Below are 16,091 nucleotides of genomic sequence, written 5' to 3' on the forward strand. Positions count from 1 at the left end.
GGAATTCTCCAGGCCAGAATACTGCAGTAGGTAGCCTTTCCCTTCTCTAGGGGATCTTCCCAACCCAGGGATAGAACCCAGGTCTCCCGCATTGCAGGCAGGTTCTTCACCAGCTGAGCCACAAGGGAAGCCCGAGAATACTGGAATGCATAGCCTGTCCCTTCTCCAGTGGATCTTCCCGACCCAGGAATTGAACCCCATCTCCTGCATTGCCCACAGATTCTTTACCAATCCCATCTGTATAGCAGGGAGGACATCTGTATAGCAAATGGTTTAATCTCCTGGTCTTAAACTAATGTAGGTTGTATGATGTGAATTTTTGTTTCTAGACATGAATATATCAGTGGATACTATAGAGTGTCATCTTACTTCTTTGGAAAACTGTTATCTGATTTACTCCCCATGAGGATGTTACCAAGTATTATATTTACTTGTATAACATACTTCTTGTTAGGTAAGCAATAAGACAAAAGATGTGTGTCTTTAGTCTTGGATGGGAGGGGACTTTCTGTAAACATGCTTTGGTTCTCAAAACTATAAATCAAGTCCTGAGATTAGGAAGCATCTGTTCATTATGCGTATTCTGAAATAACTGTTCTCCTAGGAGATTTTTGTCAAGGCTTTCTCCAAAGTAACTTTTAAAACTGTTTATAAAACTATACATATAGACATACTGTGTGTTATATACAACAAACATGGAAATAATTCCTAAAACTACTTTAAACTATGTAGGAGGAGCTGGAGCTGGGATATTTATTACTTACCTATTTATATTTTTATTTTTGTGTATGAATATATAAAGATAATGAAGATAGTGACTTCTGGGGCTTACTGGTAATAAAATATTTGTTTGATAGATGTAGAAAGATTGATTTGTGCATTTTGTTTAGACTATACCCCAGGCTCATTGTATCAGAATTCTCTTTTATTTCTCACATACACAGATGCCCACACACACAGATATATACACACTCCAAAAATATTTCTTTTTTGACAAGGCACTACTGATTGAGTTTAAACTTCTGTTTTACAAATAAGAGGGTGTATCATAAAGAATCAGGCATAGAACTTAGAATCTTAAATTCCTATCTGGTGTCCTTATGGCTGTTCTGAAGTCTTCAGATTCTTGTTTGACCCATAGTGTTAGCCCATTTTAGTTTATAAAGCAGTCTTATGAAGCTTATTTAACCCCACCCTCAATCCCAGAGTCATAGGGTGATTTGTCTTGGGAGACTTGGATTATGGACCCACTCCCCCAGATTTTAAAACCACTGAGTGGTCATATAATCCTGACCTTACCATATAATCCTGAGCATTACCATATAATGCTTTTATAGCAAAGAGTGAGTAATGTGATGTCTAGGTAAAATGAATGTGCTCTTGGCAAGTTTCCTTCTTAGAAGAGAAAGCAGTAGAATTCTGGCTAGTTGTTTACAGCTCTCCATCTCAGGCACTCATAAATTATTAATAATTACAAATAAAGAAGCAAGAGCATTACATGGAAAAGTGCTTATACAGTGAGCATAAAAAAGAAAATTGCATATAACTTTGTACGGTTATATTGTGTGGTTGGATGAAGGATGAATTTTTTCACTGTGATAGTAGTTTTTCAAAGTATTACAATGTTTTTTACATAATAAACAGTCCCTGATAGACAGTGTTGGATTAACCCCCTCTCTGTTCCCTAAGGACTGAAACCAAAGGTGGAGGCCTTCTTCATCATGATGTTGACCCTGATGATTGTGGCTTATTCAGCTAGTTCCATGGCACTGGCTATAGCAGCAGGTCAGAGTGTGGTATCTATAGCAACTCTGCTCATGACCATCTCTTTTGTGTTTATGATGGTAAGTACAAACTGTGCTTCCCTGAGGCATTATGATTTCCCCTTTTCCTACCCCCAAACTTGCCTATCTTGTAAGATCTGCTTGAGGATTCTGTACATCGGACTCTTTGCTTCAAGGAGGCTGTATATTGAAATATAGCTTATATTATTAGAGAATGTATCAGCTTTTTCTTGATCTCACCCAGCTAGCTTTGCTACTGTTCTAATACAGTTATTAGAACCTTAGTCAATGTATTGTTACTAATGAGCTTTAAAAAGAGGCCTCTTGGTGACATACCAGCAAAGCTCGATAAATTGGAACTTTGAAAACCCGAAAAATTTTTATTTTTAAAATTTAAAAAAACTGTTAAAATGACAGGTCCATTGTCTGACTTTCCTGCTGGTGGGAGAGAACTGCTGGCTTGTTTAACTGGCAGCTAAGATGGTTTGGTTGGATCTACTACTCTCGAGGGGGAAACCTAAGTTCCATGAAAATAGAGCAACATGTGCATGGGTCTGTCTTGGGCCCCTCCTAGATTTTGAAAAGGAGTGTTTTAAAAATACTGAAAAATTCCAGTACTAGGACCTCTCCTTTCTGGGTTCCTGACATTTCTTTGTATCAATATATTTCTCTTTACCTTTTGAAAATAGTTACTTAATCCTAACCTTACATGGCCCTACATTTTGCACACACAAAGATGAATCAGTAGATGAAGGGAACCAGTTACTACTTTCTGCCACAAACATCAAATAAACAGAAACGTGTAGCCTCTTTACTTCATACACATGCCATTTCTGGTAGAGTAGCAGTACATGTCTTTAAAAGGTAGGTATTAGCACAAACTCTTGCCAAAGTTTAATTCTTCCGTTATTGAGTTTGAAAACTGCCAATCTAACCATTATTGAGAAAATGGGCAACGTTATGTATGTTTTCTATAGTGTCATATAATATATAAGGTGTTCTTCAAAATTAAAATGTTTTATTTTATATATTAGATACTTTGATTTGTTATTATTTAAGGATTTGTATTATATATAAAACTTTAGAAACTACTCATAAGACTATATTTTACCCAGATATTGTGTGTTATGCATTACGCACTTGGTTAGGTCAAGTTCAAAGCTATGTGGTCACACCAGGAACATTGTCATTGTTATGTCCATCCCAGCATACCTTGTGCCAGTTAGAAAGTGTTTTATGTGAACATTTTCTCATGTACCCATCTCTTGCTGGAGCGGTTATTTCTGGAATCTTCATTGTAATGCTCCTTTTTGCAGCTTTAAATTAAGGAATTGACCATATTTTATGCTGTGCTTTACCACATTATGCTGTGTACCAGTTCCAGCCTTTGGGTTATTTTAAGCATGTGAACTGAACCCAGAATTATTCCTAAAGTCATACAGAGATAGAATGTAAACCCTTGTAAATAACAAATATTACTGTGTTACAGAAATTGGGGCCAGTGAGGTGCTCAGGATACATTCAGGTGTGTTTATTGGTGGGAATATATAGTTGGTTGTATCATTGCAAATCAGTACTATTCACTTTCCATTGTGTGCAGTTACAGAGAAAGTAAAAGCCTCAACAATTAGAAATCTCTCAATTAAATAAAATGTATATTATAAATATATTTAGATCCCTAAACAGCCTCAGCTCCAGAAAGATATACACGTACAAAGAGGATAGGGTAAGTCTTCAGAGTAGTGGAAAGAATTTCAAAGAAGAGTTGTCCTTAGCAGTATTCACCCGACTGTCAGGGACTTAAAGAGGCTATTTGCTAGAATTCTTCATGAAATCACGGCACCAGATCTGATTCTTGGTATTTGTTTTTTGTAGATATTTTCAGGGCTGTTGGTAAATCTCAAAACCGTTGTGTCTTGGTTGTCATGGCTTCAATACTTGAGCATTCCTCGATACGGCTATGCGGTATGTTCTCCTTATCTGTCACCGTGCTGGTTCATTATCCCCATGCTGGAAACAACCAGAATAAAGCCTCTCATGTCCTTGGCCATGAGCTGTGCAAGTTTTAGGACAATGAAGGAGAGTTTCCTATTAAGCCTTGGGTCAAGTTGATAATCACCTGGGATTTCTCTAGTCACCTTGCGTCTGAGGGAGCTGAAGAATTGGGATAACTCATAGTTACGGACAAAGATTGACTAATTGATATAAAAAAATACAGTGTTTCAGTTCATCAAAGAAATTAATGAGAAGATGAAGGCCTAGAATACGTATTTTAAATTGAAAGGGAAATTAGAATAAAAAACATGTCATACTCACAGCTACTATTGACTTTAGAAAGCTAATCAACTCCAGAGAAAAATGTGCCTTAATATAGTAAAATTAAATTTCTAACTCCTAAGAATTATAACTGATTTTGATGAGAACAAACAAGAAAAATACAAAGATTGTTACTATAAATGAACAATAGTCATTGAGTATCACTGTATCATTTTGATTATAGTACTATGGGGTTATAAAAATGGGGAGAGAAGAAGGAAAGAGCTATGGAATAATATAACCAGAGATCTCTCTTCTTGGTTTTTGTATCAGAGCCCCAAATCCCAACCCTAGGCCTCTTGATTGCCAGGAAAAATAATTTTAGTTGCTTTGGTATGACAAAGACTGTGAATGTGAAACTTTGTTTTTAGAGATAACAACAGAGATTAAACTTAGTGGACATAATTGTAATAATTCTTTGGAAACCTTTTGACATTTAAAACTATTTTCTTTATCCTGCTCCCACTTATGTTATAGGCTTTGCAGCATAATGAATTTTTGGGACAAAACTTCTGCCCAGGACTCAATGTAACAACAAACAATACCTGTAGCTATGCAATGTAAGTTTGCGTTCAGTGTCACAATGGGTTTGCTTACTGTTGTGGTATGATACAGAAATACCACTGGGCTGAGGAATCCTTTCACACACTGACTTCTCTGAGTCTGAATATTCTCATTTATAAAGTGAGTTATCCACTAATGCATGAAAAAGTGCTCTACAACTCCTGGGTATTCTATTTAGGTCAAAATTGTATTTTACTTGGAGAACCATTTCTTATGTGTTACTTATTTGTTTGGGGTCTTTTAAAAGATCCTTTTGCAGTTTGGATTGTGGGTTTGGATTTCTATTTTTCAGAACATTTGAGTTTGAAATGAGAGCTGCTTTGGTATTTTTACCAAGCCTTAACAGTACTGGAACTGTATGGATTATATGAAGTGTATGGACCCATGAATTTAGGATTCCTGTGAGCTCAACCCACGGCCAGGGTGAAAGAGTTAGTTGCTCAGTCGTGTCTGACTCTTTGTGATCCCATGGACTGTAGCCCGCCAGGTTTCTCTGTCCATGGAATTCTCTAGGCAAGAATACTGGAATGGGTAGCCATTCACTTCTCCAGAGGATCTTTCTGACCCAGGGATCAAACCCAGGTTTCCTGCACTGCATGTGGATTCTTTACCATCTGAGCCACCAGGGAAACCCAACCCATGGCTAGTAGTAAGAGCTAAAACGGCATTAGGAGTGGGAGGGAACATATTCCTGCCCCAGTCTGGCTCTTGCCTCTTCCTCCTGTATCCAGGAGACAACATGGAATCAAAGTCTGCACAACTTTTTTTTTTTTTTTGACTGACTTGGAATTCTCCCTACTGAAGGATGTTTCCTCTAAAGAAAGGAACATATATTTCAGTAAGCTTGAGAAGGGAATCTCATTTTTTTCAGTATAATAAGAAAAACAGATTTTAATAGAAATAAAGGTATTATTTTAAAGTTAAGTAACATTTCCTTTTGATGATTGTTGTTAATGGTTTGATTTTGATATATTAATTAATGAGAGAAAAGAGAATGCTAGTATCCTAAATCTCATGAATATTCAAGTGGGTTAGAAGTAATTCTTAATAATAGGACAAATTGCTATTTAGAAGTATTGCCAGAAAACCTCTATGAAGAGAAGCTTTCCTTATCCTGCCTACTCCCTTTCTTTTGATATGAGTATAACATTTTTTTTTCAATCTGCTGAATTCCAAGAGTAGCAGAAAAATGGAATCAGGTAATAATTATGGTTGTGCCAGATATTTTTAATACCAGCTGCTTTTCTTTTCTTTTTAATTTAAATTTATTTATTTTAATTGGAGGCTAATTACTTTACAATATTGTATTGGTTTTGTCATACATCAACATGAATCTGCCACGGGTGTACACGTGTTCCCCATCCTGAACCCCCCTAATCAGGGCTACTCCATCCTATTCTGCTCTGTTCCAGCTCCCACTAAGGCATACCTGATAATCTGACCTGCTGGTAATGTCTTAGAGCCGAGCATCTGTGATGCTCATTCCAGTCTTGGTGTAAGAGCTGACAGAGTGTGACTCTGGTAGGAGACCTCTATTCACCTATTCCCCTAGTTTTAGAACTCTCAGCCTGTGTTTTTTCTTTTTTTTGGTATGGCTGATTTGCGAGTAATGAGCCCTAAAAACAGCTTTGGTCATCTTTGTAAGTGCCTTCAGTATCATCTGCTAAAGCTGAGACTTTCCCCATCAGGCGTTTGTGAAAAATTACTTGATAAATGTTTCTGTCCTTTGAAGAGAGGCAGGCAGCATCATAGACTTGGAAACCAACCTATTTGGGGAGACTAGCAACTTGATTCAAAGTGTGAATCTGTGAAGTTGACCAAGTTCCTTAAACTTTAGTCTCCTCATCTTTTAAATTTGGGTTGTTTTAGGGATTAACTAAACTATCATATGAGAGCTTCCCAAGTGGCACACTGGTAAAGAATTCGCCCGCCAATTCAGGAGACACAAGAGATGCAGGTTTTATCCTTGGGTCAGGAAGATCCCCTGGATAAAGAAATGGCAACCCACTCCAGTATTCTTGCCTGGGAAGTCCCATGGATAGAGGAGCCTGGGGGGCTACAGTCCACGGGGTTGCAAAGAGTCAGGCATGACTTAGCAACTAAACACATACATCCACAAACTATTATAAGCAGGTTGCTTCATAGTATCTAACAGAATTATAAGCACTCAATGACTATTTTCTGTATATTTTTATGATGCATATGACTGACCTGTGAACCCCTGTTATATCCCAATAGAATAGAATGATAAAGCTAAAACCACATACACATACACACACCACAAAAACCCTCTAAAACTGTTTTCTATTATAAATGAAGGGATGGTAATTTAAGACTTGGTAACCTGTAGGTTTCTTTAAGGAACAGTGAATATATTGAGTAAAATTTGACAGATGCTAAAAATGAAGTTATATTCTTTTTCTGTTGAATTTCAGATGTACTGGCGAAGAATTTCTGACAAACCAGGGCATCGATATCTCACCTTGGGGCCTGTGGAAGAATCACGTAGCCTTGGCATGCATGATTGTTATCTTCCTTACAATTGCCTACCTGAAATTGTTATTCCTTAAAAAATTTTCTTAAATTCCTCTTTAATTTCAGTGATTTACCCCCAATTAAAAAGGGACTTTTTGATTTTCATATCCAATGAAGTTTTTTTTGGTTGTTTTCATCTTTTTATTTACTTATATTATGCCAATGTGTTTTATTATTTTTGGTTGTCTTCTTTTCACTTGCCTCATACTGTTGTTAAGCAAGAATTATTTTCAACAGAAACATTTATAGAAATCACAATGAACTAAATTATACTTGAAAAAACCCAAGTCATAAACTAGTGATATTATGTACTACATATTAGTTCATCTTGTCAGATGGTAACCATAGGAAAGAAATCTACTTTAATTTATTGACCTGAAAAAGAAATGAGTTCTAGAAACGTGTGTCAAGTTACTAATATATCTGGTATTGGTATCCTTCCCTTTAAAATGAATAGGCAGGTTAGTTGCCCTCCAGTTTCAATATTATATAAACCTATGTCCTCTATTATCTTATAAATAATAAATAACAAATATATTGATGCTGTAGTAGAAGTATGAAATCCAAACCATGCTGGAAAAACACAGTGTCATATATAGATAAAAAAGCCTTTCTAATAGAAAGCAGTTTGATAAGCTTTTTAAGGTTATTTGAATTTACTAAGGTTTCCCTCTAGTGGAATTAGAGTATCTCAAGAGTCTTAGCTGGGTTTTGGACCCAGGTGTAGAGGGCCAGGATTCTGGCGACTTACCCTTTTTGAGTTCAGTAGTCTGTAATCTTGGTGTGCCTCATAATCTCTTGAGGAATTTTGCTCCAACACAGATTTCAGGGTCCTTTGAGCCCTACTGCATTGTAATCACCGGGATTACCTGTGTAAAGAACTGTCCACGGCAGGATTTGGTAATTCCCATGATCTTTCCCAGCTCTGACAATTTTAGACTTCTCATAGAAGAACTGTTATAACTGGCTCTATACAGGTTTTTTACTTTCCTACATATACACCTCATATATTTACACATCTTCTCTTTATTCTAACATTTACCAGTAATAGGGGAGTGTTTTAAACATTTTTTATAAGAAAAGGTACTGTCCAGTGAATTATAAAAGGAACACAGCTATACAACCATTAATCCGTATCAAAAAATAGAACATTATTAGTGCACAGAAGCCCCCCTTGGGCTTCTCTCCCAAGACTACTTCTCCTTTCTCTCTGGATTATTTTTGAAATGACACTTGTGCACTCCTGTCTGTTGCTACTATCAGATTATCACTACAGCTCAGTTTTGTGTTTCTGTGTGTATAAATATATCCTTAATTAAGCCCCCCACTTCCTTATTAAAGGAATAGGTTATTAATATAAGCTATTCATTTTGTAATTATTTTAGTTTTATAGAAAAGTTGCAAAAATCATGCAAAAAGTTCCTGTATATCTTTTGCCCAGCTTCCTTTAATGTTAACATTTTGTGTACCATGATACATGTCAAAACTAAGAAATTAACATTGGTACATTACTTTTAAACTATACACTTTATTCAGATTTCACTACTTTTCCATTAGTATTCTTTAATTGTTCTAGCATGCAATTCAGGATATTCTGTTTAATTTATTCCCTTTTTAAAAGTAAATACTTTTCAGTATTGGAGGAAGTAAGTGAAGCTGAGGAAACAGTGTGTAGACCCGCTATGACCGGTCATCTTGGAATATCATTTCGTGTCAGTGGGTGCCCCGCCATGTTGCTGCAACATCAATCCAGGGGCATAGCATTATAGTTTCATCTTTGGACTTTAAGGAACATTTTTTCTTGTTTTATGACATTGGATTAATACATCATCTTGTAATACATCATCACACCCCCTTTTTACCTGATTATTTTGTGACTATAGGACCGCTGACAAAGATTCGTCTAGTCAAAGCTATGGTTTTTCCAGTATTTGTGTATGGATGTGAGTTGGACTATAAAAAAACTGAGCGCCGAAGAATTGATGCTTTTGAACTGTGGTGTTGGAGAAGACTGTTGAAAGTCCCTTGGGGTGCAAAGAGATCAAAACAGTCAATCCTAAAGAAAATCAGTCCTGAATATTCATTGGAAGGACTGATGCTGAAGCTGAAGCTCCAATACTTTGGCCACCTGATGCAAAGAACTGACTCATTAGAAAAGACCCTGATTGGGAAAGATTGAAGTTGGGAGGAGAAGGGGACAACAGAGGTTGAGATGGTTGGATGGCATCACTGACGCCATGGATATGAGTTTGAGCAAGCTCTGGGAGTTGGTGATGGACAGGGAAGCCTGGCATGCTGCAGTCCATGGGGTCGCAAGGAGTGGGACACGACTGAGTGACTGAACTGAACTGATAGGGTTGAGTTTTTTCCTCTTCTTGGTATAGTTCTTTCTTTTTACATAACCCTGGCTTACTCACAGTTCTCTCTTCCTTACACAGGAAGAAACATATTACACAGTTCTCTGTGTACAGACAGAAATACATATTTATACTTTATATACAAAATATACTTAACAAAAGAGATAAAGCCAAAATATTAATACCTACTTCTAAAAGTAGTAAGAATTTAAATATATCTTGTCCTACTTACCCTCCTTTTGTATAATTATCTTTTTTCTTTTTAAAATTATTAGTAAGAAACACATAAAATTTACCATCTTAACCATTTTTAAGTTGAGAAACATTTTAAAAAGTAAAGGGCTTCCCTGGTAGACCAGTGGGTAAGAATCCACCTTCCAGTGAAGGGGATGTGGGTTCAACCCCTTGTCAGGGAACTAAGATCCCACAAACCAGCAAGCTGCACACCATTAAAATCCCTCAGGCTGCAACTAAGACCCAATGCAGTCAAATAAATACTTTTTAAAAATGTAAGTGAAAGGGCAAGTCTTATAAAGTAGAAAATAAAAGATTTTTTACAGAGATTTATTTCAGAATATGTCTATATTCTTTTGAATTTTGATTTTCTTGCATGTCAGAAGAACTAGTTGATAATGAAAAGGATAAATAAATTACTTTCATTTAAAATAAAAGCCACCAGGTTGTTAAACTCATGAATAGCCTCCTTCCTTCCATCCTTTTTTATAACAACATCCAAGATGCCACAGAACCTTCCAGAGCAAGTCGTCTTGCACTCTTCTTTGAAAGCCCCACAGAGCAACTGAAGGAGTAAAAATAATAGCCAACATTCATTTATTTCTGAGGATTTCCTGCTGCTGCTAAGTCGCTTCAGTCGTGTCCAACTCTGTGCGACCCCATAGACTGCATCCCACCAGGATCCTCTGTCCATGGGATTTTCCAGGCAAGAGTACTGGAGTGGGTTGCCATTGCCTTCTCTGCCTGAGGATTTAAGACTAATTTTAAAAAAGACGTAAAGTTTAAAAATAAAATAAAATTAAAAAAAAAAAAAAAATAAAAAAATAAAAACACTTAAGTTTAAAAAAAAAAAAAAAAAAATAAAAAAGACTAATTCAAAGGATATCTATTCCATTCATAGGAATTCGTTAAGCTAACCTGAATAGTTGCAACAGCTTTCCTGGTAGCTCAGCTGGTAAAGAATCTGCCTGCAATGCAGGAGACCCAGATTTGATTCCTGGGTTGGGAAGATCTGCTGGAGAAGGAATAGGTTACCCACTCCAGTATTCTTGGGCTTCCCTGGTGGCTCAGCTGCCAGAGAATCCACCTGCAATGTGGGAGACCAGGATTCAATCCCTGGGTTGGGACGATCCCCTGGAGAAGGGAACGGCTACCCACTCCAGTATTCTGGCCTGGAGAATTTGGTTCCTGTACAGTCCATGGGATCACAAAGAGTCGGACACAACTGAGCATCTTTTTAAAAAAAAAAACAACAGTGCAGGAGAAAATCAGTATCCTCACCTCACTCTCAAGGAAATGTGTTTATCCTCAGTGGACTAAAGAGCCCGAAGGAAAAATACTGGAACTCAGCCAAACGTGGCTACCAACTTAATGTACCTCCTGGCCTTCTGTCTCTATATACACATTTTTTAAAAAGTGGTTGACTCACATGGTGATTGTAACCTTTTGTCGCCACTGAGCAATAGGAACATAAAATACTTATATTCTAAATCGAAGTAACCCATTTTATAGACATTTTCTTTTTTTTTTTTTTTGCTGTTACTTAGGGTAACAGCAAAACAAACAAACAAACAAACAAACAAAAAACAGGGGAATACTGGGTTCTCCAATATTCTTGCCTAGAGAATCCTGTGGACAGAGGAGTCTGGTGTGGTGGGCTGCCGTTTATGGGGTTGCACAGAGTTGGACACAACTGAAGCAACTTAACATGATGGATGCATTGGAGAAAGAAATAGCAACCCATTCCAATATTCTTGCCTGGAGAATCCCAAGGACAGAGGAGCCTGGTGGGCTGCCGTCTATAGCGTCGCACACGACTGAAGAGATGCAGCAGCAGCAGGGTGGGGTTTCCTAAGCTTGCCTGATAAGAATCAAGATCATCTGAGATGCTTATGTAAGAAAGGAAAAAAGGAAGGAAGAACTATTGTTTTTTTCACCTGTTGACTTAGAATCTCTGAGGAGTGGACCTGGAAATTCCAGGTGATTTTTTGGGAAATACTGAAGGTTTTAATAAGGAGTTGCTGCTGCTAAGTTGCTTCAGTAGTGTCCGACTCTGTGCGACCCCATAGACGGCAGCCCACCAGGCTCCCCTGTTCCTGGGATTCTCCAGGCAAGAACACTGGAGTGGGTTGCCATTTCCTTCTCCAATGCATGGAAGTGAAAAGTGAAAGTGAAGTCACTCAGTCGTGTCCAACTCTTAGCGACCCCATGGACTGCAGCCTACCAGGCTCCTCTGTCCATGGGATTTTTCAGGCAAGACTGAATAAAGAGTTAAGACCATTTAATTTACATTTGTGATGATTTGATCTTGATGCAATAATCACTGTGTAATGTCTGTGTTCTAAGCCATCTATCTTGTATCCACCTAAGTATCAGAATCACATTTAGAACTAAATGAGCTCACTATCATCACTGGATCTTGAAACCTTTTTAACCTGCAGAATCATTCTTTTACCTGGAAACCCCACAAAACAGCGGGCATGGGTTTCTGATCATGAGAGCTGAAAGGAGGACTGCTCTAGTCCACTGAGGATGTGGCCTCTCGGTTTGCCCCCCTTTCCAAGCAGTAAAGCTGAGGCATCATCTCAGTGATTAAAGGGAATGATTTAAGGACTTTGGGCTTGGCTGTACACTGTTCAGAAAATCTCAAGCTGTTCTGACTTCATTTTGCAGATGAGGAAACTTGAGTTTCAGCAACTGTGACTAGCCCAGTAATTTGTGACAGATGAGTAACATTTCCTTGCTGAGATTTGGAACATACTACAATAGTACCAGCGCCCAAACTGTGGAGCGGGGTGTCACTTTTGCAAACACGTGCAGAAGCCAAACGTGCAAAACTGTTTATCTTTACAGTTACTTATGCAAAAATTTCCACTACTTCCCCCTTTTTCCTTTCTCCATTTATCAGGTCTGTGGACTTGATTAATGAAATAGGGATCCATGAAATAGGGATACTCATAGCATCTACCTCCACAGAGGTGTGAAGATTAAAGTAATACATGTGAAGTTACTAGAAGTACCTGGCACATAGGATGTGCTCAATACATTTTCAGTTCAGTTCAGTTCAGTTCAGTCGCTCAGTCGTGTCCGACTCTTTGCGACCCCATGAATAGCAGCACACCAGGCCTCCCTGTCCATCACCAACTCCCGGAGTTCACCCAGACTCACGTCCATCGAGTCAGTGATGCCATCCAGCCATCTCATCCTCTGTCATACCTTCTCCTCTTGCCCCCATTCCCTCCCAGCATCAGAGTCTTTTCCAATGAGTCAACTCTTCGCATGAGGTGGCCCAAGTACTGGAGTTTCAGCTTTAGCATCATTCCTTCCAAAGAAATCCCAGGGCTGATATCCTTTAGAATGGACTGGTTGGATCTCCTTGCAGTCCAAGGGACTCTCAAGAGTCTTCTCCAGCACCACAGTTCAAAAGCATCAATTCTTCAGCACTCAGCCTTCTTCACAGTCCAACTCTCACATCCATACATGACTACTGGAAAAACCATAGCCTTGACTAGACGGACCTTTGCTGGCAAAGTAGTGTCTCTGCTTTTCAATATGCTATCTAGGTTGGTCATAACTTTCCTTCCAAGGACTAAGTGTCTTTTAATTTCATGGCTGCAGTCACCATCTGTAGTGATTTTGGAGCCCAGAAAAATAAAATCTGACACTGTTTCCACTGTTTCCCCATCTATTTCCCATGAAGTGATGGGACTGGATGCCATGATCTTCGTTTTCTGAATGTGGAGCTTTAAGCCAACTTTTTCACTCTCCACTTTCACTTTCATCAAGAGGCTTTTTAGTTCCTCTTCACTTTCTGACATAAGGGTGGTGTCATCTGCATATCTGAGGTTATTGAGATTTCTCCTGGCAATCTTGATTCCAGCTTGTGCTTCTTCCAGTCCAGAATTTCTCATGATGTACTCTGCATATAAGTTAAATAAGCAGGGTGACTATATACAGCCTTGAAGTACTCCTTTTCCTATTTGGAACCAGTCTGTTGTTCCATGTCCAGTTCTAACTGTTGCTTCCTGACCTGCATATAAATTTCTCAAGAGGCAGACCAGGTGGTCTGGTATTCCCATCTCTTTCAGAATTTTCCACAGTTTATTGTGATCCACACAGTCAAAGGCTTTGGCATAGTCATTAAAGCAGAAATAGATGTTTTTCTGGAACTCTCTTGCTTTTTCGATGATCCAACGGATGTTGGCAATTTGATCTGTGGTTCCTCTGCCTTTTCTAAAACCAGCTTGAACATCAGGAAGTTCACGGTTCACATATTGCTGAAGCCTGGCTTGGAGAATTTTGAGCATTACTTTACTAGCGTGTGAGATGAATGCAATTGTGCGGTAGTGTGAGCATTCTTTGGCATTGCCTTTCTTTGGGATTGGAATGAAAACTGACCTTTTCCAGTCCTGTGGCCACTGCTGAGTTTTCCAAATTTGCTGGCAAATTGAGTGCAGCACTTTCACAGCATCATCTTTCAGGATTTGGAATAGCTCAACTGGAATTCCATCACCTCCACTAGCTTTGTTCATAGTAATGCTTTCTAAGGCCCACTTGACTTCACATTCCAGGATGTCTGGCTCTAGATGAGTGATCACACCATCGTGATTATCTGGGTCATGAAGATCTTTTTTGTACAGTTCTTCTGTGTATTCTTACCACCTCTTCTTGATATCTTCTGCTTCTGTTAGGTCCATACCATTTCTGTCCTTTATTGAGCCCATCCTTGCATGAAATGTTCCTTTGGTATCTCTGTTTTCCTTGAAGAGATCCCTAGTCTTTCCCATTCTGTTGTTTTCCTCTATTTCTTTGCATTGATCGCTGAAGAAGGCTTTCTTATCTCTTCTTGCTATTCTTTGGAACTCTGCATCAGATGCTTATATCTTTCCTTTTCTCCTTTGCTTTTCGCTTCTCTTCTTTTCACAGCTATTTGTAAGGCCTCCCCAGACAGCCATTTTGCTTTTTTGCATTTCTTTTCTATGGGAATGGTCTTGATCCCTGTCTCCTGTACAATTTCACGAACCTCATTCCATAGTTCATCAGGCACTCTATCTATCAGATCAAGGCCCTTAAATCTATTTCCAACTCCCACTGTATAATCATAAGGGATTTGATTTAGGTCATACCTGAATGGTCTAGTGATTTTCCCTACTTTCTTCAATTTAAGTCTGGATTTGGCAATAAGGAGTTTATGGTCTGAGCCACAGTCAGCTCCTGGTCTTGTTTTTGCTCACTGTATAGAGCTTTTCCATCTTTGGCTACAAAGGATATAATCAATCTGATTTCGGCATTGACCATCTGGTGATGTCCATGTAGAGTCTTCTCTTGTGTTGTTGGAAGAGGGTGTTTGTTATGACCAGTGCATTTTCTTGGCAAAACTCTATTAGTCTTTGCCCTGCTTCATTCCATATTCCACGGCCAAATTTGCCTGTTACTCCAGGTGTTTCTTGACTTCCTACTTTTGCATTCCAGTCCCCTATAATGAAAAGGACATCATTTTTGGGTGTTAGTTCTAAAAGGTCTTGTTGGTCTTCATAGAAGCATTCAACTTCAGCTTCTTCAGCATTACTGGTTGGGGCATAGACTTGGATTACTGTGATATTGAATGGTTTGCCTTGGAAACAAACAGAGATCATTCTGTCGTTTTTGAGATTGCATCAAAGTACTGCATTTGGACTCTTTTGTTGACCATGATGGCTACTCCATTTCTTCTGAGGGATTCCTGCCCACAGTAGTAGATATAATGGTCATATGTAAGATTAATTTGTAAAAAAGTAGCAATTTTCCTTTATCTCATCATTAACAAACTTGAAAATTTAATGGAAGATAAGATACTGTTTATGGTAGCAATAAAATCATTAAAGAATGCATAAAATCTTTAAGAAATTTAAAGAAACACTTAGAGGGTATTAAGGAAGTTCTGAATAAATGAAGAGTTACATCAGGACTTGCCTGGTGGTCCAGTGGCTAAGACTCTGTGCTCCCATGCAGGGGACCCAAGCTCTGTCCCTGGTCAGGGAACTAGATCCTACATGCTGCAAATGAGAGTTCACATGCCACATCTAAGACTTGGATCAGCCAAATAAATAAAAACTAGGAGTTATGTTTCTGATGCTATAAAGAGGCCAATTCTCCCCAAACATATGTTCAGTGCAATTCCAATTAAATTTAAGCAGGACTTTTTTCCTCTCTTTCCTCCTCCCCAACTCACATGCCTAGAAACCCATCAAACTCTGTCTAACATTTATATGGAAAAATAACTGTTGATGAAAATAGCCTAGTTGATAAAATGAGGGCCAAA

At 38.4% G+C, this 16,091-nt stretch overlaps 1 protein-coding gene across 7 annotated transcripts in view; it reads left to right on the forward strand.

Moving 5' to 3' along the window:
- The window catches only part of ABCG2 (ATP binding cassette subfamily G member 2 (JR blood group)), a 123,704-nt gene extending 116,393 nt beyond the window's left edge, over positions 1–7,311 (forward strand). For all 7 annotated transcript variants that reach the window (XM_055588074.1, XM_055588075.1, XM_055588072.1 and 4 more), the window contains 5 exons: positions 330–454; positions 1,690–1,844; positions 3,660–3,749; positions 4,578–4,660; positions 7,100–7,311. In XM_055588074.1, coding sequence (XP_055444049.1) covers positions 330–454; positions 1,690–1,844; positions 3,660–3,749; positions 4,578–4,660; positions 7,100–7,247 — 601 coding nt within the window. In that variant the 3' untranslated portion in view covers positions 7,248–7,311. The remainder of the gene's footprint in view (positions 1–329; positions 455–1,689; positions 1,845–3,659; positions 3,750–4,577; positions 4,661–7,099) is intronic.
- Positions 7,312–16,091: the final 8,780 nt, after the last annotated feature.

The sequence above is a fragment of the Bubalus kerabau genome, chromosome 7, assembly GCF_029407905.1.
Source record: "Bubalus kerabau isolate K-KA32 ecotype Philippines breed swamp buffalo chromosome 7, PCC_UOA_SB_1v2, whole genome shotgun sequence".
In the NCBI taxonomy this organism is placed as follows: Eukaryota; Metazoa; Chordata; class Mammalia; order Artiodactyla; family Bovidae; genus Bubalus; species Bubalus kerabau.